General features: G+C 38.5%; 2 protein-coding genes and 2 long non-coding RNA genes across 6 annotated transcripts; 3 read left to right on the forward strand and 1 right to left on the reverse strand.

Annotated features, from left to right (window-relative positions):
• The first annotated feature begins 1,299 nt into the window (after positions 1-1,299).
• Positions 1,300-11,606, forward strand: stk3 (serine/threonine kinase 3 (STE20 homolog, yeast)). Its single transcript, XM_036145201.1, has 11 exons — positions 1,300-1,459; positions 2,050-2,130; positions 2,238-2,366; positions 2,537-2,651; positions 2,827-2,991; positions 3,418-3,585; positions 3,838-3,975; positions 4,075-4,200; positions 5,265-5,466; positions 6,694-6,887; positions 8,749-11,606. Exons 1-11 carry the CDS (start codon positions 1,437-1,439, stop codon positions 8,905-8,907), a joined length of 1,500 nt encoding a protein of 499 aa, XP_036001094.1. The 5' UTR covers positions 1,300-1,436; the 3' UTR covers positions 8,908-11,606.
• A 993-nt stretch (positions 11,607-12,599) lies between these two features.
• Positions 12,600-14,042, forward strand: LOC118565210. 2 transcript variants are annotated; one of them, XR_004932266.1, is made up of 4 exons: positions 12,600-12,840; positions 13,334-13,427; positions 13,632-13,728; positions 13,912-14,042. It is a non-coding gene; the product is annotated as an uncharacterized LOC118565210 (long non-coding RNA). The 2 variants fall into 2 exon arrangements; XR_004932265.1 differs by having other exon boundaries at positions 13,632-13,718.
• Positions 14,043-14,571: 529 nt separating this feature from the next.
• On the reverse strand, positions 14,572-15,572 carry LOC118565535. Its single transcript, XR_004932423.1, has 2 exons — positions 15,349-15,572; positions 14,572-14,791 (listed from the first exon to the last, which is right to left on the reverse strand). It is a non-coding gene; the product is annotated as an uncharacterized LOC118565535 (long non-coding RNA).
• Positions 15,573-17,111: 1,539 nt separating this feature from the next.
• rida (reactive intermediate imine deaminase A homolog) lies at positions 17,112-24,084 on the forward strand. Of its 2 annotated transcripts, none has more exons than XM_012865890.3 (6): positions 17,112-17,220; positions 18,645-18,750; positions 18,903-18,957; positions 19,054-19,122; positions 21,730-21,785; positions 23,775-24,084. In XM_012865890.3, exons 1-6 carry the CDS (start codon positions 17,156-17,158, stop codon positions 23,829-23,831), a joined length of 408 nt encoding a protein of 135 aa, XP_012721344.2. In that variant the 5' UTR covers positions 17,112-17,155; the 3' UTR covers positions 23,832-24,084. The 2 variants fall into 2 exon arrangements, with proteins under 2 accessions (XP_012721344.2, XP_036001095.1); XM_036145202.1 differs by lacking the exon at positions 17,112-17,220 and adding an exon at positions 17,343-17,529 and having other exon boundaries at positions 23,775-23,941.
• The last annotated feature ends 349 nt before the right edge of the window (positions 24,085-24,433 follow it).

Here is a 24,433-nt window from a genome sequence, read left to right on the forward strand (position 1 = left end):
TTTATGTGACAGGCAAAAGAAAAAGTAGTACATACTTTTAAACTTAAAAATAAAATTATACACTGTTCCATCTATATTATTGGAAAGAATTATATGTCTCAAGGTTTATTAGAATTATAAATCTAAAAAGTGATTTAATGCATATGCATTCAATCTTTTTTCACTTTGACACCCCTCAATAAATTAAATTTCCCTTCAGAAGACACCTAATTATTAAATGGAGTCCACGTGTTGTAATTTAATCTCAGTAAATACCGCTGTTCTGTGTAGGACAACATCTGTGAACAAATAACATAATGAAGAGCAAAGACTAGCATCTGTAGCTGCAGCCTCGGGGGATTCTACAAAGTATGGATAAGGACAGCAGAATACAAGGGTTTGCAATGTTTCCTATACATACTTGAAAGGTGTGGTGTACCGTGAAAAAAAGGCAAAAAAGTTCATGGGTCCTGAAATAATGTTCAAATAATGACAAATGGAGTATGCAACCTCACTTTGTCTTCCTATTTCCAGATACATTTTTGGTGGTGAAATAGTATTACTGCAGGGGTCTGCAACCTTTACAATCCAAGTTGCCCTCAGGCTAGCTAAATACAACTTTTGTAGAGCCGCAAATGTTGCACAACCTTTCAAAGAGAGAGCATTGATAACATTGACAATAGGAAATTTGCTTTCCTTTTGTAAAGACCCACCCCTTTATTTCTTTGTTTTTAAGTTTTAATAAAAACCGCACATCTTCTGCAAAAAGAGGATGGGTAAATGTTCTATGTGATGTTGATATTTGTGAAAATTTATTAATTAATTTAATTAATTTTGAAAATGTAAAAAAATATATCCAATTTCCAACCTAATGACAAATAAAAAGACAAAAATGTTGCTGGTATTTTTAATATAATCCTATTGTAGCAATTAAACACTATTATTTCATGAATATGTTGAAAAACCAGCATTTGTTATAACTATCTCTTATAGCATTATTTGGTTCCTTACAATTTTGTGACATAAGCTGTTGAGAGCCACTGTGGAAGGCTCTGGGTTTGACCCATATGTAGTTAGTGCATCTCAACAGAAGATGAAAATAAAGTGGTTTCTGGTTAACCCGAAGGAACTTTCTTGTAATTTTACTGGATGGTTATACTCGTCGAAACTTAAATTAATCTTTGGTGTAACGTATAAATTTAGGTTTTAGTTGTAATCAGTGCTTTCCCTGCTAATCCCGGCTGTTGTTGCATTCCCTTCCGACAGGGGGCGACGTGGTGCCGTTGCAGCCACAGTCGAGTCCGTCATCTACCGAACTCCCCCTCAGCTGGCCCTCCACTAGTTTATTACAAACAAGGCTACTTCACTGACGATGTCCGTATCCTGGCCTGGTCCTGACACAACTGGCCGCATAAGTTCCCATCTTTTTTTGGCTTATTTTTTTACGTGTGCCTGTCATGGAGCCGTCCGCGCCGAAAAGGTTTGTGGACATGTCCGAAACCTTCATTAAAAAGCCGTTAAAAATGACTAAAATACGCGGTAGCATCAGCTAGCTGATGCTAAGCTAACTTAGCTTCACATTTATGTCAAAGTTTCCACTCAGAAAAACAACAAAAGGATCGGAAATACACCACAGGCGCCACTTGTAAACGGATATTGTGCTTCTGGATTATTTGTTTATTTATTTTGGTAATGATCGACGTTAAGATGGTTTTGAAAGATTTTATTTTTCGCTTTTATCCGAGAAAACTTGAGTTATTAAAAAGCGCAGTTAAATTTTTCAGGTCGTGCGTAATGCATTCTCCTTTTGTTTAAAGTGGGGGAAAACCATAGCCAGTTGGAAATAAATGTATGCGTTGCATTGATCAGGTTTGCTTTAATTGCATCTTTTTAGTCAGACTTTTAACACTTCTTACTAATCTGATCATTATACATTAGATACAACTACTTAAACATACATTTTTTTTAGGTGTCATTAAAGTATTTTATCAACCTAAACCATTCAGATGAGTGATTGATGAATAGTATCAGGATTACTGAGATCACAAGATGATTTGTTTCATTTTGCAGCAAGCTGAAAAAGCTGAGTGAGGACAGTTTGACCAAACAGCCAGAGGAAGTGTTTGATGTCCTGGAGAAACTTGGCGAAGGGTAAGAAGTGTTCTCCTTATTCCCACTTTCTAACTTCTAGGTTCTCTGCTGGCTGTTCGCGTCCTGCTATTACTATTTCCCGTTAAATGTAACATGTGTCTGTTTAGGTCCTATGGCAGCGTATTTAAAGCCATTCACAAGGAGTCGGGTCAGGTGGTGGCCATCAAGCAGGTTCCTGTGGAGTCTGATCTGCAGGAAATCATCAAGGAGATCTCCATCATGCAGCAATGTGACAGGTGAGCTGCAGCCGACCCGATCATCTGCATCATACGCAACGTTTTAGCAGCCAAAGGTCAAACCAGCTTTTGGGGTTTTTAATTTGGGAGACAATCTTTTGAAATAACAGTCTTACAGTTTAAAATTAAGCTTTTTTTTTTTTTTGACCTAATTTCCTGTCTCCCCGTAGCCCTTACGTTGTAAAGTACTACGGCAGTTACTTCAAGAACACGGACCTGTGGATCGTCATGGAGTATTGTGGCGCTGGATCTGTGTCAGACATCATCAGGCTGCGAAACAAAACGGTGCGTTTGCAAACAGTTATGACTGTGCGTGCATAGCCATTATTTATTGGCACACCACCATTACATTTCATAATTCTTTATATATGAGTAGATTCGTATCAGGATGGAGGACTCGTCCAGTTGGGCACCACTGTAATGGTGTATTTTATTCCTATGCTTGTTTCTCTCACTCCAGCTGACAGAAGATGAAATTGCCACCATCCTGAAGTCAACACTCAAGGGTCTTGAATATCTTCATTTTATGCGGAAGATCCATCGTGACATCAAGGCAGGAAACATCCTTCTAAACACGGAGGGTCACGCCAAACTGGCTGACTTTGGAGTTGCGGGGCAGTTAACGGTAAAAAAACAAAACATCAACAAACTAAATGTATTAGTTGTAGGAAAACGATTACAAAGTACTTAAAAGTAACAGCAGACGGTGATTCTAAAAACTGGTGACTGAGGGTGTCTGAATACAGAACTACACCTTTTATTTTTCAGATTGTTTCTAAAATAAATTAGAAAACCATTTATATTTCCGTTCCACTAAACCGTTATGCTCCTCTTTGTTTTGGTCCTATCACATGAGATCCAAAAAGTTTGTTAAAGTTTCTGTTATGAAACGCCGTCTATAGATGTGTTGTGAAAGATTTTTTACATTATTTTGAACTCGTGCTTTAAAGAGAAACGCAGTTTTAGGTTCATTGGAAAGGCACCAAATGTCTTTTAACAGTTTTTATGAATGCAAATGAACTAAATGTATTGTTTTATTCTTCATTCAAAGGACACGATGGCAAAAAGAAACACTGTGATTGGTACTCCATTCTGGATGGCACCAGAAGTGATCCAGGAAATCGGCTACAACTGTGTCGCAGACATCTGGTCTTTGGGCATCACTTCCATAGAAATGGCAGAGGGTAAACCTCCTTACGCTGACATCCACCCAATGAGAGTGAGTGTCAAAGTTGCCTGTGCAGATTCTCGGCTATCCGGGTCATCGCAACAGCAAACAGGCTTAAATCAGAGGCAGCCGGACTTTGCTCAGTTCTTTCGACACCTATCCTATTTGATAAAGACTCCTGGATATAGTTGTCAGGACGTTTTCAGACAGAGCTGAGCGAAAGTCTGAAAGCCAGAAGCTGGTGGTTGCATTAAGTTGCTGTTATAATTATTTCTCCTCCGCTATCTCTCTTCTCTCCCACAGGCTATATTCATGATCCCCACCAACCCTCCGCCCACATTCAGGAAGCCGGAGCATTGGTCAGACGAGTTCACAGATTTTGTCAAGAAGTGTTTGGTCAAAAACCCTGAGCAGAGAGCTACTGCAACTCAGCTCCTGCAGGTTGGAGAAGAAGGATGAAATGACTACACTCTCATTAAAAATGAGCAACGAGACCGTATTTATATCGGTAAAAATATATTTTTAATTTTTCTCATGCAGCATCCGTTCATCAGCCAGGCCAAACCCGTCTCCATCCTCCGAGACCTGATAACGGAAGCCATGGAGATGAAGGCCAAGAGGCAGCAGGAGCAGCAGAGGGAGCTGGAGGAGGAAGATGATAACTCTGTAAGTGTGCTTCAGGCGCTCCGTCCCCAGGAACAAAATGACCCGACAGACTAGGGCTGAACAATTAATCGCATTTTCAATGTAATCGCGATTTTAAAAAAACGCAATTTCCAAATCACAGAGGTCAGCAGTTTTTGGCTATGTGACAATTATGGAATTAGACACGTCCATTAGGTGTCGGTAAAATGTTTAAAGTGGGTTTGCCTAAACATGGAAGGGAAGACAGTTGCAGCAGTGAGATAATCTAATTTTATTACTTGTTTTAGAGTTTATATAAATCATACATAGCTTTAAATTCTGGTCAATAAGTTTCATACATAGACTTGCTTGTTGGTTGGACTTTATGTTCAACAAGAATTGATGTCTAGTTAAATTAAAAGCTGCACTGCAAAAATGGATCTAAAAATAAGTAAAATGTTCTTAAAATTAGTGTATTTGTCCTTGATTTGAGCAGGTAAATACGATTATTTGCCAATGGAATGAGTATTTTGACACCTAAAATAAGATAATTAGACATCCTGCACTTGAAATAAGATGATGGAGATGAGTTGTTCCTATTTCAAGTGCGAAAAATCTTATTCCATTGGCAGATCATCTTATTTACCTGCTTAAATCAAGGACAAATACACTCATTTAAAGAACATTTTTACTTATTTTAAGTCCCGTTTTTGCAGTGTGTTCTCTTGAATAATATTCTGATTAATAGAAACATTAAATGTTGTTTTAAATAGTCCTTGTTTTACAAACATCTTTATTTAGAGGACATTTTTGTTGCTTGTGGTTAACGCAGAGAAAAGTCAAAATTGCAATTTTGGTTGAAATATTTCGTAGGCAGAACGCAATAATTTCTGCTCCGAGTTTAGATGCTGTGGGTCTTTTAGCAACTAATCTGCACAGCGAGGAAACACATTGATTTGTTGTTTTGTATATGTTTAAAAAGATATTAAATCGCAATAGTAAGATATAAAATTGCAATTAGATTATTTTCCAAAATCGTTCAGCCCTACGACAGACTCTTCATTGTTATGCTGCACGTTTTTGTTTGTTTTGTTTTTTCCTCCTAGGAGGAGGAGACGGAGGTGGACTCCCACACCATGGTGAAGTCGGGCTCCGAGGGTGCAGGGACGATGCGGGCCACCAGCACCATGAGCGACGGCGCGCAGACCATGATCGAACACGGCAGCACCATGCTGGAGTCAGATCTGGGGACCATGGTGATCAATAGTGACGACGAAGAGGAGGAGGAAGACCACGGGTCAATGAGAAGTAAGACCAGATGTTTGTTTGTGAAAGAGTTCGTCCGGGAGAAGCTCGCTCTCAGCTTCTGTGGCGTTCTGCGTCTTTGAAACAAACGTGTGCGGCGCCCCTTGAACGTTTTAACACCACAAACCCAAGAGTTTAGATTTCTGCGACACACAGAGCAGGGCCTGATTATAAAGTAAATAGGCACATAGCTTTATGATTTAAAAAAAAACAACTAAACAGTGGTGTGCCTTTTGTATTAAGCCACATCCTGAGTCAAAACCTTGAAGCAACTGGTGTTGGCTGCAGATTAGTTGAGGTGACGTTTCATAAAGCTCTTTGCACGTCGAGAGGCTGAAATTTATTTATTTTTTTATTGTGCAAATTAACAAAAACCTGCAAGCAAGTCCACAGAACTGAGCCAGAACCAAACTCTTCTCCAGCCACGCTGCAGGATGGACAGGTCTACCGAGTCGACGGAGATGTGCTCTTAAATCTATTTTCGTATTGCGGTGAAGGCGCCTTGCCTTGTTTTTCCTGACATCTTTTAGCAGCAGCCAGATGCTTTCTTCACTCTCAGGTCTCTGTCGTGGTTATAATGCAGGAGAACACGACTCGCTCGCTCTCCTCTCCACTATCTGTTGCTGCTGTGGCTGTTTCCTGCTCAGGAGCTGCGGCGTTTTACCTCCACAGCTGATAACCGCACTTTGCATCCATGTAGGAGCAGCGTAGGCTGTAGTTGGTGGAAGTGAGAGCGAACGTGTCACACCAGTCGCCCCCTCCGGCTGGAACGCGGTGAACTGAATGGTTAACCAGAATTCAACGAAGCTTTGAATCATTTTAAGGACTCGATTCATTTGAGGAATCACTTCAGCTGTAAACACTGTCTCCAGATTACACAAGCATATTATTTTTTCTGTTTTCCACTGATAATTGTCAACTTGATCATGTGATATAATCATAACTCATGGTGTGAACAAGTGTGTTTTATTTTATTTCTGCTGTTGCTCAGTTTGATCCCAGATCCTCTTTTTAGTCTTTGGCTCTTCCTGGAACAGATGTTGTCAACAAGAGTTTATTCTGCATTTAGAAACCAAACTGCTCAGGCAGTCTGGCACGAAATAATGTATTTTCACAGTGATATTTTATTTATTTTCAAATAAAAAATAAAAATAAGACTATAAATGGTTTTAAAAACAACATATTTTTGTTTTCTAAGGTGTCATACTCGAGCCTCTCTCTCTCCGACAGGGAACGCCACCCCCCAGCAGCCCATGCGCCCCTCCTTCATGGACTACTTTGACAAGCAGGACTCCAACAAGGCAGCCCAGCAGCAGGAAAACTACAACCACAACCAGCCGCCCGAGCAGCCCGGCTACCACATCCAGTCCAAAAACGTCTTTCCTGATAACTGGAAGGTCCCACAGGACGGAGACTTTGACTTTGTGAGTGCTGCCGGGGGTTCTCAGCCCGAAAGCTAAGCATGATGGGACAGAAGCTGGATCCCCGCCGCAGTCTGGGGGAAAAACGTGGAATAGGATTTAAAGATATTGAAGTTTTTGATGAATATTGGGAGGAAAACAAAATGTGTTTATATCTCCAGACTTTATTTCTTGTCTTTTGTTTAAATGTTTTAATCTTTGGTCCACCAGCCTTCCTTAAGCTTTGAGTAGGGCTGGGCGATAATAAGTTTACATTTTTTTAAGAATACATTTATGGAAAATCGGGATTTTATTTTTCCAAATTAATCATTGGGCTTCTGTGAATAGATCAGCACGTAATGCTGAATATATGTTTAGGAAAATATATTGTCAAAGTAGTGTAAAAGGAAACCCTCTTATTTTTACCGTAATGCGAGGCATTTTAATTTACTCATTTTACTTATTTTTTTCAAACTTAGTTTGAAGTTACACAAGTGATGTGAAGCCTGCTCTTAAAAGCAAGTTTTTAAATTAATTTTATTTTTTTCATTTCTTTTTATGAAAAGAAAAGGAGGAAAAAAAGAAATCGATTAATCGGATTTGGTAAAGTCAAATCGGAGATTTTATTTTTAAGCCATAACGCCCAGCACTAGCTTTGAGTTTGTCCGTTGATTCGAGCCTCTCCAGATCCATTCGTTTATCAGATCCCTCCATCTGTCATCTCTCCATCGCTTCATCTGTTTTTGTCCCTTATCCATCTTTGGTTGACAGCCTATTAGCCTGTCCGTCCGTTTGTCTTTCTTTCAGTTTTTGTCCAATCTTTTCATCCATTTGTCCATCCATCTTTTGTCTATCAATCGATCTCCCCGTTTGTCCGTGCGTCCCTCCATCCTTTCAGTCAGCGTAGTGAAGCTCGGTCGACGTCAAAGCGTCTGCCGTAAACTCTCTGACCTTCATTACTATTACTATTTATTACTATTACTATTTATTACTATTACTATTACTTCTGTATTTCTGCTTTACAAACAGGACAAATCCTCAGTCTGACAGTGTTCGGGGTTTTGACCAGGGTTCCCACGGGTCCTTGAAATCCTTGAAAGTTTGTGAATCTGAAAAACTAAATTCAAGGCCCTTGAAAGTTCTTGAAAACAGCCAAAAAAAAAACACCTTGTCCTTGAAAGTCCTTGAATTTTTTTGTGGGGTTGAAAGTTCACACGGATGACGCCTCATGTGTCATTATTTTACTACCACACGATCTTTTAAAATTATGTTTATTCCGGCGACTTTTAATTTGCAAAAGTACGTTCGCTCTTCTTCGTTAGTTGGTAGGCTACGGTTTAGGCCTACGTGCGTCCAATAGGTTACATTCACGCAGTGTTGCCAACTCAGCGACTTAGTCAAAACTAGCTTAATCAAAGATGAAAGTAAGTGAAACAAATTGATATAATTCTGAACATCTCAATGCTGCACTTTTTTCCATAAAACTCCATGAAACGGTAGGCTAATGTATGTCTTATATGTAATGTAGTATGGCATAGCCATGCACTGTGGATATAAATGTAGGCTATGAATATGATCAATATCAATGTAGGCGATAAATTAAGTCCACTTTCTTGCATTGCTTCTGACCCAACAACTTCTATGCTGTTTAGTCTTTTATTGAATTCGCATTGTATTAAAATATGATAACCTATTCAGCGGTCACAGTAGGTAAACGTCCTTGAATTTGAGGAAATTGGTCCTGGAAAGTCCTTGAAAGGTCTTTGAATTTGATGTTCACCATGGTGTGGGAACCCTGTTTGACGTATCTGTGGGCCTGCTGTTGTCGGTCTGTCTCATTTCGTTCCAAACTTTTTTTTTTTTTTTTTTTTGTGTGTGTTTCCAGTTGAAGAACCTGGACTTTGAGGAGCTGCAGCTGCGCCTCACTGCCTTGGATCCCATGATGGAGCGCGAGATCGAGGAGCTGAGGCAGCGCTACACTGCCAAGAGGCAACCCATCCTGGACGCAATGGATGCTAAAAAGCGACGACAGCAGAACTTTTAAGGGCTTCTCCATTCACCACCCCCCCCCCCCCCCAAAAAAAGCCAGCAGGAGAGCGAGACCACCTTGTCGCTCTCATCTACACCCCCTCTGACCTCCTGACTAACTAACTGGCCTCCTAGTGACATGGAGTGCTGCGTTTCCTGGTTTCTTTCTCGTAAACGCCGTTCAAGGCTGCGGGCAAAAAAAAGAAAAGAGAAGTGACCCCCACCCCCCCACCCCCCCTCCCCCTTGAGGCCATCTTAAAAAGGAATTTCCTCTTTTCTCAGCGAGCTGCCGGCCGCGTCATCCGCAGCGTCCGCTGGGAGTCACCGTCTGCACACGAGGAAGCGAGTCCTCCAGCGGGGGGGCAGCTGTAGACGCAGCCGGTTTTAATGAAGTGCTTCTTTCCTCCCCCCCCACCCCCACCACCAGACTTTTTACTTCTAATGTAAATATAACACAGAGCCTAGTTTTTGGAAACGACCTCCAGTCAGATGCGGTGGAGGTTCGTCCATGACCAAAGACAATCAGAGTCACGCTGACATTGACCATGCCTTAAAATAAGCGAGCGATGTAAGAAAAGCACCAAGCAACTCTGTTCTAGAAGCCGCGAGGGGAAACACGGCGCTCGGGTTATCTCGTCTTTTCACCCGGAGCGCCAGACGTCCAACGCTCATCCGTCTGTCGTGGTTCTGCTTCACCGTCTGCGCTGAGCAGACTTCGTGTTTCTCCAGTGCCTCTCGGGTCAGAAACAAACGCGTTATTCTCTCAGCGACCGTTATGCATTTAAAACCAGAGCATTTTATTCAGCTAATTGATCCACATGACCAAGTAGTAAAAAAAAAAAAAAAACATTCCTGGTTCTTGGAGAAGTCAAATGTTTCACTTCCATCATTCGTTTTTAAAAGGATTGATTCACAGCGAGACTTTCGGGTTCTGAGGCACTGACAGACCGAACTGTTGCATTTTAAATCCCCTTCTTTTTTTTTTTTTTTTGGTTGCTGGATTCTTCCTGATTTCCCCTGCATGAACTGCTTCATGTCTGTATTTAGCGCTCTGCTATCAGTGAGGGAAATGCAGTGGTTTAGCAAGACGATCCTTGTCCCTTTTAAACAGAAAACCTGTTTTGCACACAGATATTTGGCTCCCTTTTTTTTTTTTTTTGTAAAATAAATCAGTTCATGTGTTTTTTAAGAATCAGAGATAAATAAGATGATGTCTAATGAATGGAAACTGTAGCAGTGGAGGTTCTTAAGGCGGACGGCGCCACATTAAGAGCCGGGGTGACGGTCAATTATCACTATCACAGGTCAGCTTTTCAGCGCAATCTGAATGTGAAGAAACTTTTTCCCACTATAAACATTAACAACGTTAACGCTCAGCTCTCATTTTCTACATAAATGCATCGACTAACAGCGTTTGCTTGGATGCACATTTGCTGAAATTGTAATAAAAAACAAATGAAGGGTTTTGGGACAATATTAGGAAATAGTGCGATTTATTCTATCGGTTGTGATAAATATTTTACACCCGGAGCATATTGGCCTATAAATATTACATGTCAGTCATTTTTAATATAAATATTGCACACGCTGATGTAAAGGCATATTTGCAATATATTTAGTCCCATTAGGGCCCTATGGTGCATAAATGGTGAAATTTTGTAATTCTCTAGTTGTTCTTGTTTGATCTCTGTCAGGAAACCTATTTTCCTCTTTAAAGCTGTTATAGTCGCTACCGGGGGAATAAATACATCAGCAGGTTTGACATTAAAGAGAATCAGTAATCTGTATCGGCTCAAAAAAGGTTTGATTGGTGCGTCTCTAAATGTTAGGATGACTTTTATTGAAATCAGGCTAAGCTGTCCGAAACGATCTCAGAAATACAACAACAAAAAAACAATATTTGCTGATTTAAAAGCTGCTAAAACATCTAAGAAGCTGTTGTTGCTTTGATATTTGCCTTTTGTTCAGTTTGAGATTTTTCTCGGTTATTTTAAATGTAAAAAAAAAAAAAAAAAAAAGACCCTGAATGAAATAGCCCTGTCTTAACATCTGGTACATGTGAGTTTTGCAGGTTTCTGTTACATCTGAATGTGGATCACTTTTTTTTAATGAACAGATCTGTTACACCCGTCTCACTGACTTATCTGGAATAAGCGGATCATTTAAACAGGAACATAGACGTTTAGATCAGTACTGTATCTAAATCAAAGCTATTCATTTTTTTCCCCCATTATAATTGAAGAGAATCAAGTAATTTGCAAAATATCACCTTTAATCTTAATGCCTTTAGTCTGTGCTCCAATAAATTGCATAGGAATACGATTATTCTTTTGTTTGAACCTTTTTTATTTATTTAAAATGTGATCTTGGCTGTCGATAAATTTCACCCGCCGTGGGCCAAACCGATGTTTTGATCCATTTTTTTTTTTTCCGACTATGCATGTTTGCGTTTCAGAGGGAAGTTATTTTAGTGAGTGGACTGTTGAAATTAAGAACTTTGCAAAAATCCAAAATGGGAAACTGACCTGGCTTTCCACGTCACTTGTGCGATTCTAAAAATCGGGTTTGTGTTCACCTACGTTATTTCAGCTTTATTTTGACTTGATGCGTAGTGGAATGTAAGCATTAAACCTTTTTGTTTTTTTTATTTATATTTTGTTTGTAACACTTTGACAACGTGTAATAATTAATAAAAGTCGCATATAGTTACTTGGACCTTGGCTTCTTATCTGTGATTGTCTGAAATGAACTTTGAACCTGAGATTTGGACGCTTCAGTATGAAAGCATAGACATTATATGCGTAGATGTCTTGTTGGGCGGGTTCTGCCTATGCTGCAATGCGTCAGAGCGTCCGCCATGTTGAATGTGGCAAATCCGCTGTTACACTCAGTCACTTAAACAGTATCAGAGGGAGTTTAATCTCAGAATATGCTTTATGTTCGTAATATTTTTATTTTTGTAATATTACGAGTTAATTTCATATCCCTTTGGCTTAATTCTCCTGACTTTATTCTCGTAAAGGACAAAAATAATTATAAGAATCTAACCTGGTCCTATTACTCCAGGACTAAGATACTTCTGCAAACTGTGACTATTCTGGAAATGTTCCCTCTTAATTGTCATAATATGACGTTATTCTCATAATATTACCACTTTTGTCTTTTTTTTACTTTATTCTCCTGTGACTTTTTTCTCATATTAGTAATTTTATTTCTTTAATACTCCCCCAAAAAGTCTGTTGCTAATCTGTGTCTACCAGGTTGACACGGTTTTAGGAAATAATGAAGACCACAATGTTTAGATTTAACCAATTGATTTTTATATTCATAACAAGTGCACACACACACACACACACACACACACACACACACACACATATATATATATATATATATATATATATATATATATATATATATATATATATATATATATATATATATATCTTTCTCTGTCTCTCATATATATAAAGACACACCTATTTATTTAGAATACTTCAAAATCTATATGTGCACATTGATCAAAACATCAATCAAAAGCCAATTAGGCTACCAATCTCTATCAATTAATCTCTATATTTTTTTAGTATATGTAAGCTCCATCTATATCTTTCTATCTGAATACATATAAGCTGTGTCTCAATTCGGCGGCTGCGTCCTTCGAAGGACGCATTTTAAGGCCGGTGACGTCACAACGATGCGCGGAGGCTGTCCCATTTGGCAAAAATTCTGAGGACGCTTAAAATGCAGCCTTCAAATGCGTCCTCCTTTTCCCCGAATTCTGAGGATGCACCGCGACCATCCTTACTGGCCTTGCCTGCCATAAGATTTCCCAAGGTGCTTTGCTCGCTTTTTTTTTTAGTAGTTTAAGAAGAAGAAAGAAGGCGGATTTTCATCAAGACTAAAGGAAAGCAGCAGCAGCGCTGGCAGTAGTGCTGAGTACAGCTATGTAAGTAGTTTGTTTTTATTTTTTTTAACTGAACATTATTAAAATACATGACGGTAACGGAGCCACCGGAATTTGTAGGACCAGCTATAGCTAAAGCTTAGAGCTAATCTGTTGATACGAGACTTTTAGCAACATTAAAAGACTGAATAAAAATGTCACAATTTTTTATTTTAACCTACATCTTATTGTAACTGTGCTGATAGCCATGTCCCTCACAAATCCGATCAATTTATTCTCATACAGTTTATTACAAGTGATTAGAACTGTCAAAGCTTAAGGCAGCTGAAGAAATAACATCAGTCCAGCTGTGCTGGGCTGTCAATACTGCAAACGTTTTGTTTGAATACTCAATAACGTATAGTTAATTTACAGTACAGTATAATAAGGTTTAAAGTATAATTCACTTGAAGAACAATACCAGCGTAATTATACAGAACAGTCATTTTTCCTGTTGACATAACAGAAATATGCTTTACATGTCGTTTTGTTCTAGGGAGCAGGGAGCATACAGAGGAGTTGATAAAACTCCGTGGGCAAAATGACCACCTCTTTACCAGGGCCAAGAACACTGCCGCAGTCGAATGGAGGTAAGAGTTGAGACATAATTCCATATACATGTTGCATTTATATGTAAAAGTCACACAAGTTCAAAGAAGTCCTGTTCAAACACCAACGTACAAATATAATCTTTTGATCACATCAAATGATGCCCAGATGTCACTTTTTTTAATCTTATAGTTGTGATATTAGTGACCCTTGTGTGTTTATCTCTTCTCATTTCTCTTGTTTAGAACAATCCTGCAAAAAACGGGCCTGGAGGGTGAAGTTGAGCCACAACAGGCCAAAAAAAAGTGGGACAACTTGGAAAAAAATACAAAGTATGTTCAGGTTTGGCTAATGTAATGAAATACACACACACACATGTATATATGTATATATATATATATATATATATATATATATATATATATATATATATATATATATATATAAACACTCCTTTTTTCTAGCTTCAAAGAAACACTACAGAAAATTGCATCTGTTGACACAAATTGTTTTCCTCTACTTTAGGAATGCAAAGATCCAGGGACAGGGCAGGGGGTCAGTGGGAAGCCTACTGCTGCCACCTGGCCATGGTTTATCCTCAGGTTCTGTGTTGCTGTTATTGTTAAATTAAATTATTAAATTGTTTATAAAAGTTATTGTTGTCTGTGTGTTCTTAAAGTCTTTTAACCTTTTACATCATCTGTTTCATCACTTCTTTACAATTTAAGTAAACTTAGAACAACTTCTCAGTGATAACATCAATTTATTTTTAGGGAAACAAGTATTTACAATAAACTATCAAAAACATTTTAACTATTTACAGAAGATATAAAATAAATATTACTAAAGAATATATATATATATATATATATATATATATATATATATATATATATATATATATATATAATTTTGACTGAGCAGGAGTCCCTGGTGGTGCTGCTGGACTGGATGGGATGCCACACAGATGACCTTGGAGTCTTATCACTGCGAGTGGGACATCATCTGGGGGGTGGGGGATGCCTCTCTCCACTGTTCACCACATCATCCATCAGGGTTTGCAGGGCTGACCCAATCGACGGCTGCCATGTTCCTAAAAATGTTTAAGACGACGCAGAAAATGACTTTACTACAACTGTTTTCATAACCCTTACATGAGAAAAGCTAAAAAGTGATTATACTTGCCATCTAAATGTAATCGTGGTCGGGTAGACCCTCCTCCAGGGCAGACACCTCGGCAGACAGCTGGTCCCGCCAGGGAGCACCACTGACTGCCTCCAACACGTTCTCCCCCTCCTCATCCTCTGGCATGTCGTCCTGCACTTCATCGTCTGGGGCCATGAGATCACTGGCTCCCAGGCAGATGTTGTGCATTTAAGTTGATGCAGCGGTACATCGGCCTTGTCTGGATAGAGACATGAAGATTAAGAACAACAGGATTAGATGATAGCAATTTCATTTTAGCTGATATAATTCTAGTGAATGTTAACCCCTTAACGCCTGGTGTTGCTAATTTGTGACCAAACAATTCTGGCCTTTACTTATTTTACTTCATCTAGATCCCCTATTTAACTTTTTTTTTTTTTACGTTATATATTTAGATTTATATTTCCTGTATTATTTTTTCGTTATATAATTACAAATAAAATCAGGCAGTAAGGGGATAACAATTTAGACAAATAATGATTTATTTCTCAATATTAGTTTGGCTTCTCAACACAACATTAGTGATAGTGAAAGTAGTGATTTAAGTCAGTTATTTACAGGGTTTGTACACATTTAACTATTCAATTCAAATTACTAAAGTTACAAACATAAGCCTATATCAAGTCTTACAAATAAATATAACATTTTATATTTAAACATATTCATCAATCTGCTGACAAGCGTTTGTTTAATAACTGGTATATTATGATCAGTAGCAGACCCCTGTGGGTGAAAATAATAGCAGGTAAATGTTACCTCTCCACTGCGCTCCTCCACCCTGAGAAAAATTCGTCGCCGGTTTTACTGCTGCCGAAGCCGGCTAAACTGACTCTCCTCCTCCAATAACAAGTAAATAAAAAAAATAATTCAATATCCATTTTTTTGCGTCGTTTATCGGCGCTGGTGCTGTTTTCGCCAGGCTTGGGGTAGACGTGATGACGTCGTGTCGCAACCAGGAAGGGCTCCAAAGGCTAGACCGTCCCATTCATAGACATCATATACGTAGACGCCCCATTGTACGCTGCCGGCCGCTGGGCCGACGTGCCTACATGGCGGCCATCTTGGGTCAGACCACAGATCAGACATCTGCTGTCAAAATGAATAGGAGGCAGCTCAGATCTCATTTTAATCATATGTTCACAACGCTCGTGACATTTCAGACAGATTACATATATTTATTCAGAACCAAAACTATTTAAATTGAAGTCAAACTGGATGAAAAATGTACATGCACTTACATATTTTGCAGTTATATATTAATCTAATATACACACACAATTTATACACACATAAATTTCTCTCTCTTTCTTCCTATATATATATATATATATATATATATATATATATATATATATATATATATATATATATATACTGTATGTATAGGCTATGTACACAGACACCGATCTACAGACAACAGCACTGATCTACATAGGAGCAAAACTATATACAGACAAGTGAGAGCAGAGGTGCTCATAACAGCATTTAAAAATTATATATTACAAACCGCAATCTGGGGGGAAATAAATCAACAAAAAACCTTACGCATCTAAGAATCAAATACATTACAAAATCATAGCAAAAACTGTATAATATCCCCCCCACCACAAATCATGTCTATCCAGTAATTTAGGACCATTTTGTTTGTTTTTGGTGTTTAATGTACTTTTCTCTGCTTCCATCCCTGCTACCCATTAGCACATATTGTGTTTATGCCAGAAAAACTGTAACTGTAAAGCATGAGGAATATCTATTATAAAATCTTACTTATGGAAAGTAATTCCCCAGGATCTGGTTTCTAGTAGGCCTATCCTTTTATTTGCGCACCCATAAGCGGAGTAAAAGTCAGGCTTCCTGGGACGTAGCTCTGGAAGTTTGCTTACTTTCAATACAAAATCGAAATTATATATTAAGTTAGACAATAATTTAATTTCATTCAATTGGTCCCATGTAGCCCCTAAAGGGGTGACGTTTCAGTCAGTTGATTTATCTGGAAATCGGGTGAGAATTCACCGCATTCAGAGTGTCTGAAAACATAAAGTACATTTTTCTGAATTGACTTGTATTCTCTCTGAGCGCAGCTAGGTCTGACCTAAGATGGCCGCTCTGTCGGCACGCCTCTCACCCGAGGACGCGGCGTCTACGTATTCATGTCTGTGGTCCCATTTACCAACGGCTGAGGATCCTCCGGAGCATCCTCCAATGGCTGGGTCCTCCTAAGGCTGAGTAGGCTGGGTCCTTCGAAGGACGCAGCCGCCGAATTGAGACACAGCTATAGACGTTCACTACTTTCTGCCACATACAATATGGCGGTGACGTCGACGTGCAAACCTGCGCCCAATCAGGGGTCTACGTGTATGAAAGCAGCAGCAAATTTTTTGTACCGTAACTCTTGGTCCAAAAGCGCAATGCTACTTCACGCATGCTTTTCCGCCACTGTAACCCCGCTGCTACGCTAGTGTGGGTTTTACGGTAATGTTTTACAGCCAAAGCGTTCCCAAAAACTGCTGCGTGCGCAGCCATTTCGTCCAACCGGGGAAAAAAAAAAAAAAAGTGGCAAAACATGTCTGCTCTCGGCAGAAAGATCGTGTTCACCTCATCGGCTCCAGCTGCCATCGGTCCGTACAGGTGAGACCAGAAATCTGAACTGCTTTCTGTTTTTATTGCTGCAGGATCTGGGAGGTCTGAGTGGAGCAGTGTGGTTAAAAAAATAAATAAATAAAAAATAGAGACCGACGTGTTTGTTCAGGGGCGGGACTTCCTGTCCAGTGAACTCACCTGCAGTTTCAGGTGCTAAAGTTTAACTTTGCAGAGAAAGAGAGGGAAGGAAACGCTGCAAAGCAGATAAATCTGTGACTAGGACACGTTTGAAATGGCAGCAACTCCTCGGAAAATCGTTTACACAGCAAAAGCCCCGGTGAGGCAGGGCATTTATAGGTAAGGTTATCAGAATTACGTCCCCTGACTCAACTATCTGGATAAATAAGCTTAAAATTCAACACCGAGTTGTTTCTTACCTTCTTTTTTTTTTAAATAATTTTATTATTTAGTTATTTGTTTTGATTAATGTGGTTTAAAAGAACTGTAGTACACTGAACCAAAAGGGGTGTTCCTACTCTGACCAATCAGCTGTTAGTTGGAGGACAGAGCTTAAATTTATCAAGTGCCTCTTTTTGTTTGCGGTTTACTCAAAAACAAATCAATAAGTGTTATTTACTTTTTAATTTTTTAATTTTTTTATTTTTTTTTGTCTGGTTTAGTTCATTTATAATATCACATCTGAGCTGTAGTGACTTGGAAACAAGCGTTCAAACTTGCTTCATGTAACGCGCCTGGGGGAGTTGCACCGCCCTCTTGTGGTGACTGAAGATAACAGCAACCTAATTTATCACTACGGATACTTCTGAATTAAAAGAAAATTGAAGTTAATCTTTTTCAGCAATTCAAATAAAAAACGAAAAGTCACAATGTAGCGCGTGTTAGGGCTTTTTTAAACCGCATTACGTTATAATACAAATGGTTAAATCATATTTTCCCCATTCTCATTGTCTGTGAATAATTTTTTTACTTAAGGGAATCAACTATTGTGGTTTATTTTTAAAACCCCAGCAGTCAATCCGTTTCTCGGCATTGCAATATACATCTGTCAGAGATGAGGACCCTGAAGCAATAGCTTGAATCAAATCTTTTATAATTGATCCATCTATCCATCCATTTTCTTACACGCTTCTCCCTCATGGGGTCGCGAGGGGAACTGGTGCTATCCAGCTGTCAATGGGCAGGAGGCGGGGTATAATTGATCCAGTAATCTATCTTTACTGATGTAAGTAAAGGTTTTGTGCAACGAGGATGACTAAAATGACTTGGAGGTGATTAATAGTCATGATAAAAGTTGCTTGTGAGTTATTCAGTGCTCTGCTGATAAGGTTGCAGGAATTAAGCCAATCAGGATGGGATTGGCTTAATTCATGCTGGAGTAGCAGAGGTTGTCTCACTCATCTTTTCTCTGCTTAAATGTTTAAATCCTCCATGTGTATCTGTGTTGCTCTCAGCCAGGCGGTTGTGGTGGACAGGACGGTGTATGTCTCCGGTCAGATTGGGATGGACGTGGCCTCTGGTCAGCTGGTGGATGGAGGGGTGCAGGCTCAGACCAAACAGGTGACGCACACAGGAGCCGAACACCTTCAAACACTCTTTTAACTTTCACTTCTGACGCGTTAGACAGAAAAAGGTTCACCTGACCCCAAGTTTAACCATCTAAACTTTAACAGCTCTTAATTCCTCCTTGGTCTTCCTTCCTTTTTACTCAGGCTCTGAGCAACATGGGGGAAATACTCAGAGCTGCAGGCTGTGACTACAGTAACGGTGAGCGCTCACACACTCGGGCCGGTCCGGGTAGTCGCCTGCTTTTTAAGTTTGCTGCTTGTTTTTAAACGTCTAACCCAAATTGTTTTCCCTCAGTGGTGAAGACCACCGTGCTGCTGAAGGATATAAACGACTTCAACTCCGTCAACGACGTCTACAAGACATGTAAGCCGATATTTGTCTTTAATGATGGGTTATTTTGATCCCAAAAGCAGCAATAACTTCAGCTCCAGTCTAAATCTTGTCTGTGCATATAGAGAATCCATTAAAATGGAAATAAACTCTACTTAATAATAGCTGGAGTCACAATTAAATGAAACATTTGAGTGTGTTTGATACAACTTAATCAAAATTGTAGTTCCCTGGTAGTTTAGGATGTTTTTTTTACTCCTCATGTTTTCCTTTTAACTGCAATAAGTTGCTTTTTTTTGTCATATAAAACTAAAAATAAGTGTGAAATTCTAGCCATTGTTGGCTTTGTTCATTTTGGTAACAAATAACCCATTAGAAATGAAAGCAGCCAAGGGATTTGTTACAAGATAATTAAAAAAACAAGAACTCACATATGGATGAACTGTTAAAAAACACATAATAAAATTACTTATTTCTAAAGCTTTGGGATCTATGTCAAATAAAAGTCATTGCAATGTTGAACTCTCTTTTTAACAGAAAAAGTTGGTAAAATCAGGTGCCACAGACTCTATTACTTAATATCATGGAGCTTGGACTCATTTTACCACATAACAATCTTTATATAACAGTTTTTTTTATATTTCCAAATTTCAGTTGAAAATGTTGTTTTGTTCATTTTGAGACAGGGCATTGTTTAAAGGATAAATCAGTATACTTATTGGGGTAAATGGATTAAATGTTTTTACTTAACGTCGCAGCTGTTAGACGCATGGAGAATTTAATTTAATTTTTGCATGTATAGTTGTTTTAGGTTAAATAATTTCCCTCTGGGATTATTAAAGTATTTCTGACTCTGATGTTGTACCTGAAATTGACCACAAGGTGGCAGCTTTTAGCCAAAATGATGAGAACTGATGGAACGTGTGCCCTGATTGGTTAAAACCTGCAGGCTGCCAGCATTTCAGGTACATTTATTTAGGCGGTATTGACTTTTACTTTCAACTAGAAATAAAGATAATGGCAAAGATTATGATGATACAAACTCCTCCAACAGTATTTTTGACATGCACTTAAGTTTTTTAAGTTTTCACATTCATTTTTATATCGCTCCTAAATTTTATTATTGTTGTTGTTGTTGTTGATATTTTATAAAGATCAATATATAATATTTTTTTGAACATACTGTTTGGTGAAATAAAGGCTGGTTTGTCCCTACTTGAAGGGCTGCTTCTTTAAGAGTAACGAAGATTTAATCAAAACCCGGATTTGTTATCAATTGCGGGACATTGTGTCCACTTATTTTCTGCTTCCTTTTGAAGAGCAACTAAAACCGTGACAGCAGGCCTCGAGTCAAAACGACATTTATTGTAAATGTGATCAGAACTATAAAATAAAGCTCACGTCTTTACAGGCGGTCGTGTTTTAACTCAGAGCAAACTGTATTTTATTCACGCAGGGGGAACATAGGAACTACGTTTTTATCTCATGATCAATAACTAAATCCATAGATAAGAGTCCTGAGATAGAAAGTGACCCTGTGCAGCCTGCTTTAGCTCTTCCTCTGCTGTATCAGTGCCGTGGAAGTGTTGGGGCTTTTCCTCCTAGATTACAACAGTCCGGTGTAATGGAACCTGCAGCGTCCACAGAGTTGTAAGTGGACACCGCGGCACAGTCACGGCCGATGTAACCCAACCGTTCCCAGCAAGCACTGCTCCTCAGGACGCTGACTCTACGCGCCTCTAGCTCCTGCCTCCCTGCAAGATGCTATCCAACCCTGCAAACAGGGAAACTTTCCCTGACCCTGCTGGGGGGAATCAGACGACGAGTGTTCAGAGCGCCTCAAAGCTAATCCAAGTGACCGCTTTAATTGGGTCACAATGAGCACAACAGAGTCCTCCCGCGTTCCTGAGGTTTTGCTTTTCATGTTTTAAAATGCTCTTAATGTAAAATGTGATTTCTAGGTCTGACGCTTTCTATTTTGTCCTGCCCTTTTATTGTTTATTGAGCTATCACTCAACAGGAAATAAATCATCAAATAAAAGGCAGCCAAAATCCAAATAATTTTTTTCCCCTGTATTATTAAAAAAAAAAAAAAGGAGAACCTTTGAACAAGAAAGACTTCAAATATTATAATGATGTCAGGCTCAGGGAAGCCAGACTATAGATTGCTGGTGGTTTAAAGCTCTTATCAATGGCTTTATATTATTATTTCTACAAAGCTGCTCGTTAAACTTGTACTGAAATTGCTGTTCAATACTAAACTGTTAATCCAGTTCGCAATGATCAGAACTCCATATTCAAAATATGACCTGGAAGCAAACAAAAAGCTGCCATAGGTAGTAAAAAAAAGAGGATGTTGGAGTAATGCGTAGTAATTTCCTCTAGTATGGAAGCCACCTGGACAGTTCAGCCTCCACTATCCCACAAAACCTATAAGGGCGTGTTTAACAAACTTAATGTTGTCTTGCACTGCAGCCAAACTGGTTTCATGAACTCACATAGAAACAAGTACAACTAAAGGCTGAAGTATGGATCATCAACAAAAAGACATCTGCGACTTCAGGAAAATCAACAAAACAAAATAATTAAGTAGACGATAAACTCCCTCAATAAGCAATCATAAACTTCTTTCTCTTCCAGTTTTCAGCACTAACTTCCCCGCCAGGGCTGCCTACCAGGTTGCTGCTCTGCCCAGAGTGAGTACTGAGCTTTATTTTTAATTTTATTTTTTTAAATGTGACTATTTAACGAAGGAATTGGTCTGGTTTGTCAATTCATCTCTGCCGTTAACTTCATGTTAAAACCTCTGCAGCTGGTTTCTTAAATGATCCTTATCAAAGGAATGCAGCAGCATTGGATATTTTAACTTAAGATGCTCTTTTTGACATTCAGTGTGATTTCTTTAAAGATTTGGTTTTGCATGGATAGTTGTTTTAGGTTATCACAGTAGGAAGTTGTTTCCTTTCCCAGTCTAGATAAATGACAACGTGTCAACCTGAGACACCTTGATGAAGAAATCTGTTAATTGAACAAGACATTTTAATGTTTGAGACATTTTTTCATTTATTTTTAGATTTCCCAGTCATTTATAGTGTGTTTTTTAATGAATATGGCTTAAATCTGCCAGATAATATTTTGTTTAATTTTCTATTTTTATTATTATTATTTTTTATTTTTTTTTACAAAAAACACTTCAGTTCATTTTTAAAATAGCAAAGCCACAAAAACATACCCTATTAGAACAAATATCCTATTGAAAACAATTAGGAATAACATTTTTGGTGCCACTTTTATCTCAAGATAAACTAATGCATTTCTTAAGATTTTGGACTACAAACAATTTAAAAAAAATCTTTCTCCAGATATAGCTGCCTATCCCCCATTTAAAGCATGCATCAAAATGTTCCAAGTTTTACAGATAGAAATCTAAATGTTTCTGCCATATACTGACCATGGACCAATAAAAATAACAAAACAATCATCCTTAAACAGTTTTTTTGTAAAGAACAGTGTAATTTTTCAATAACAAAAAAGTTGTTGACCTATGTAAACATAATGGTTAAAAGCCTCCCCAAAAAGTTAATAATGTTGACCATTATATTTTAGTCTAAAGCGGCTTTAAAAGATCGATTTGTTTGAAGTGGGGAAAATTTTCTATAAAATAGCTTCTTTTTCTTCCTGTTGTTTTTGGGAAGATCAATTTTTATTTTTCTTGTGGTTAAATGTGTTCAGGATTTTAAAAAAGCTCCTGAAAGGTATCATGCAAAACTTGTCCTTTTAAGCCCTTAAATACATTTTGTTGTGTACTTGGAGTCTCTAGGAGTGCAGAAATGTTAATGTGGTTTTTACAGGAGCTGCGCAGACATCTTTATATTCCGTTTGGGTCATATGTTTCTAGCTCTTCAGTTTTCTCTGTTCTCTGTTAAAAAAAATTTTTTATACAATTATGTCCTGGTATTTGCTGCAGAGCTGCTAAACAAGGTCATGATTTTCCAGCTTACCATGCTTGCAAATCTGCCATTTGTATTTCTGGATGTGCTTTTGTAGTCCAAGCTGAAGGTTGCCATAGTTAAAAGTGGATAAGCCGCCGTTTGTTCATCACACCGTCCCCCAGCATACCACAAAACTATCTGAACAGGGTGCAGTGGAACGCTCTGCGACCTGAAAGGGGGCGGGATGTGAAGTGCCTCCTTTAGATTTAAAGGGACGGCACCAAAACGAGTTGTTCTAAGATGCATCTCAGAACAGGGGTGAAAGAGTGGAATGTGGGGGTAAATTAACGAGGAATTTGGACCAAAGCATTGCATTTCCTCATTATATAAACAACTGAATGATTTTATTGTGAAAAGGAGGAACTAAAAAGCATGATATGTCCCCTTTTAATACGGTTAAATAATCTCAAACTGTAAATTAAGAACTTCTTTGTGGTAAATAATTCAAACCAGTTCCAAGGTTCCTAATCAGCACTTCTGCTACAAAATTATCTACTTGTAAGTATATATATATTTTCTAGTTATTTGATAAGTGTTAGATTTTAATTTAACCAACAAGGATGAGTCTTTCTGTTCCAAAGCAATTAAACTTGCATGCTTTTTTTTTCAGCTGCAGATTTAACCAGGTTTAGTTTCCATCGGTCTAATTTGCTCTGTCATAGAAACGTTAACCGGATGGTCTCGTCTCTGCAGGGCGCGCTGGTGGAAATCGAGGCGATCGCCGTCCTGGGGCTGCTCTCTGACTCCTGACTAGCCGACCACGTCCCAAACAAGCTGTAACCAAACGACAAGGTGTCCTTTATTTCAGGTTTTCCTGCAGAAGCGTCGCGTCTCCAGTCCAAGCTGTGGCCGGATCACTCAACGGCTGAACAGCATTAAACCCTTTTAAAGCAGCACCTAATGGGCTGAAGAGCAGGAATAAAGCAAAGCATAACTGCGGCATAAAACTGTTTCAGGTTGATAATTTTTACATAGAAAATGATTAATAAAGTGGTTAATGCCCCTTAATTGTCAGTGTGTTGATTAAAAGAAAAACAAACACGTCTTTTTTTTTTACGCTGCCTTTTTAATTTAGGTGACAGTTCAGTTTTAAACAGATTTTAGCCTTTCATCATCATGACACATAGGAATATTCTCGTTTAACCCAGCAAGGCAGCACTTCTTACTACAGGACCTTTTTATATATATATAATCTTATACCATTATTATCAAATTGGTCAAAACATAAGTTGTAGAAAAAAAAATCTGAATAGACTCTTACTCTAAGTTTATGCTCAACATATTTCTATACAGATAATAAATATGGATTTTATAATCTAAACTTCTATCCAATTATTTTAGCCTCCATCTAT

This window comes from Fundulus heteroclitus, chromosome 13, assembly GCF_011125445.2.
Source record: "Fundulus heteroclitus isolate FHET01 chromosome 13, MU-UCD_Fhet_4.1, whole genome shotgun sequence".
NCBI classification, from domain to species: domain Eukaryota; kingdom Metazoa; phylum Chordata; class Actinopteri; order Cyprinodontiformes; family Fundulidae; genus Fundulus; species Fundulus heteroclitus.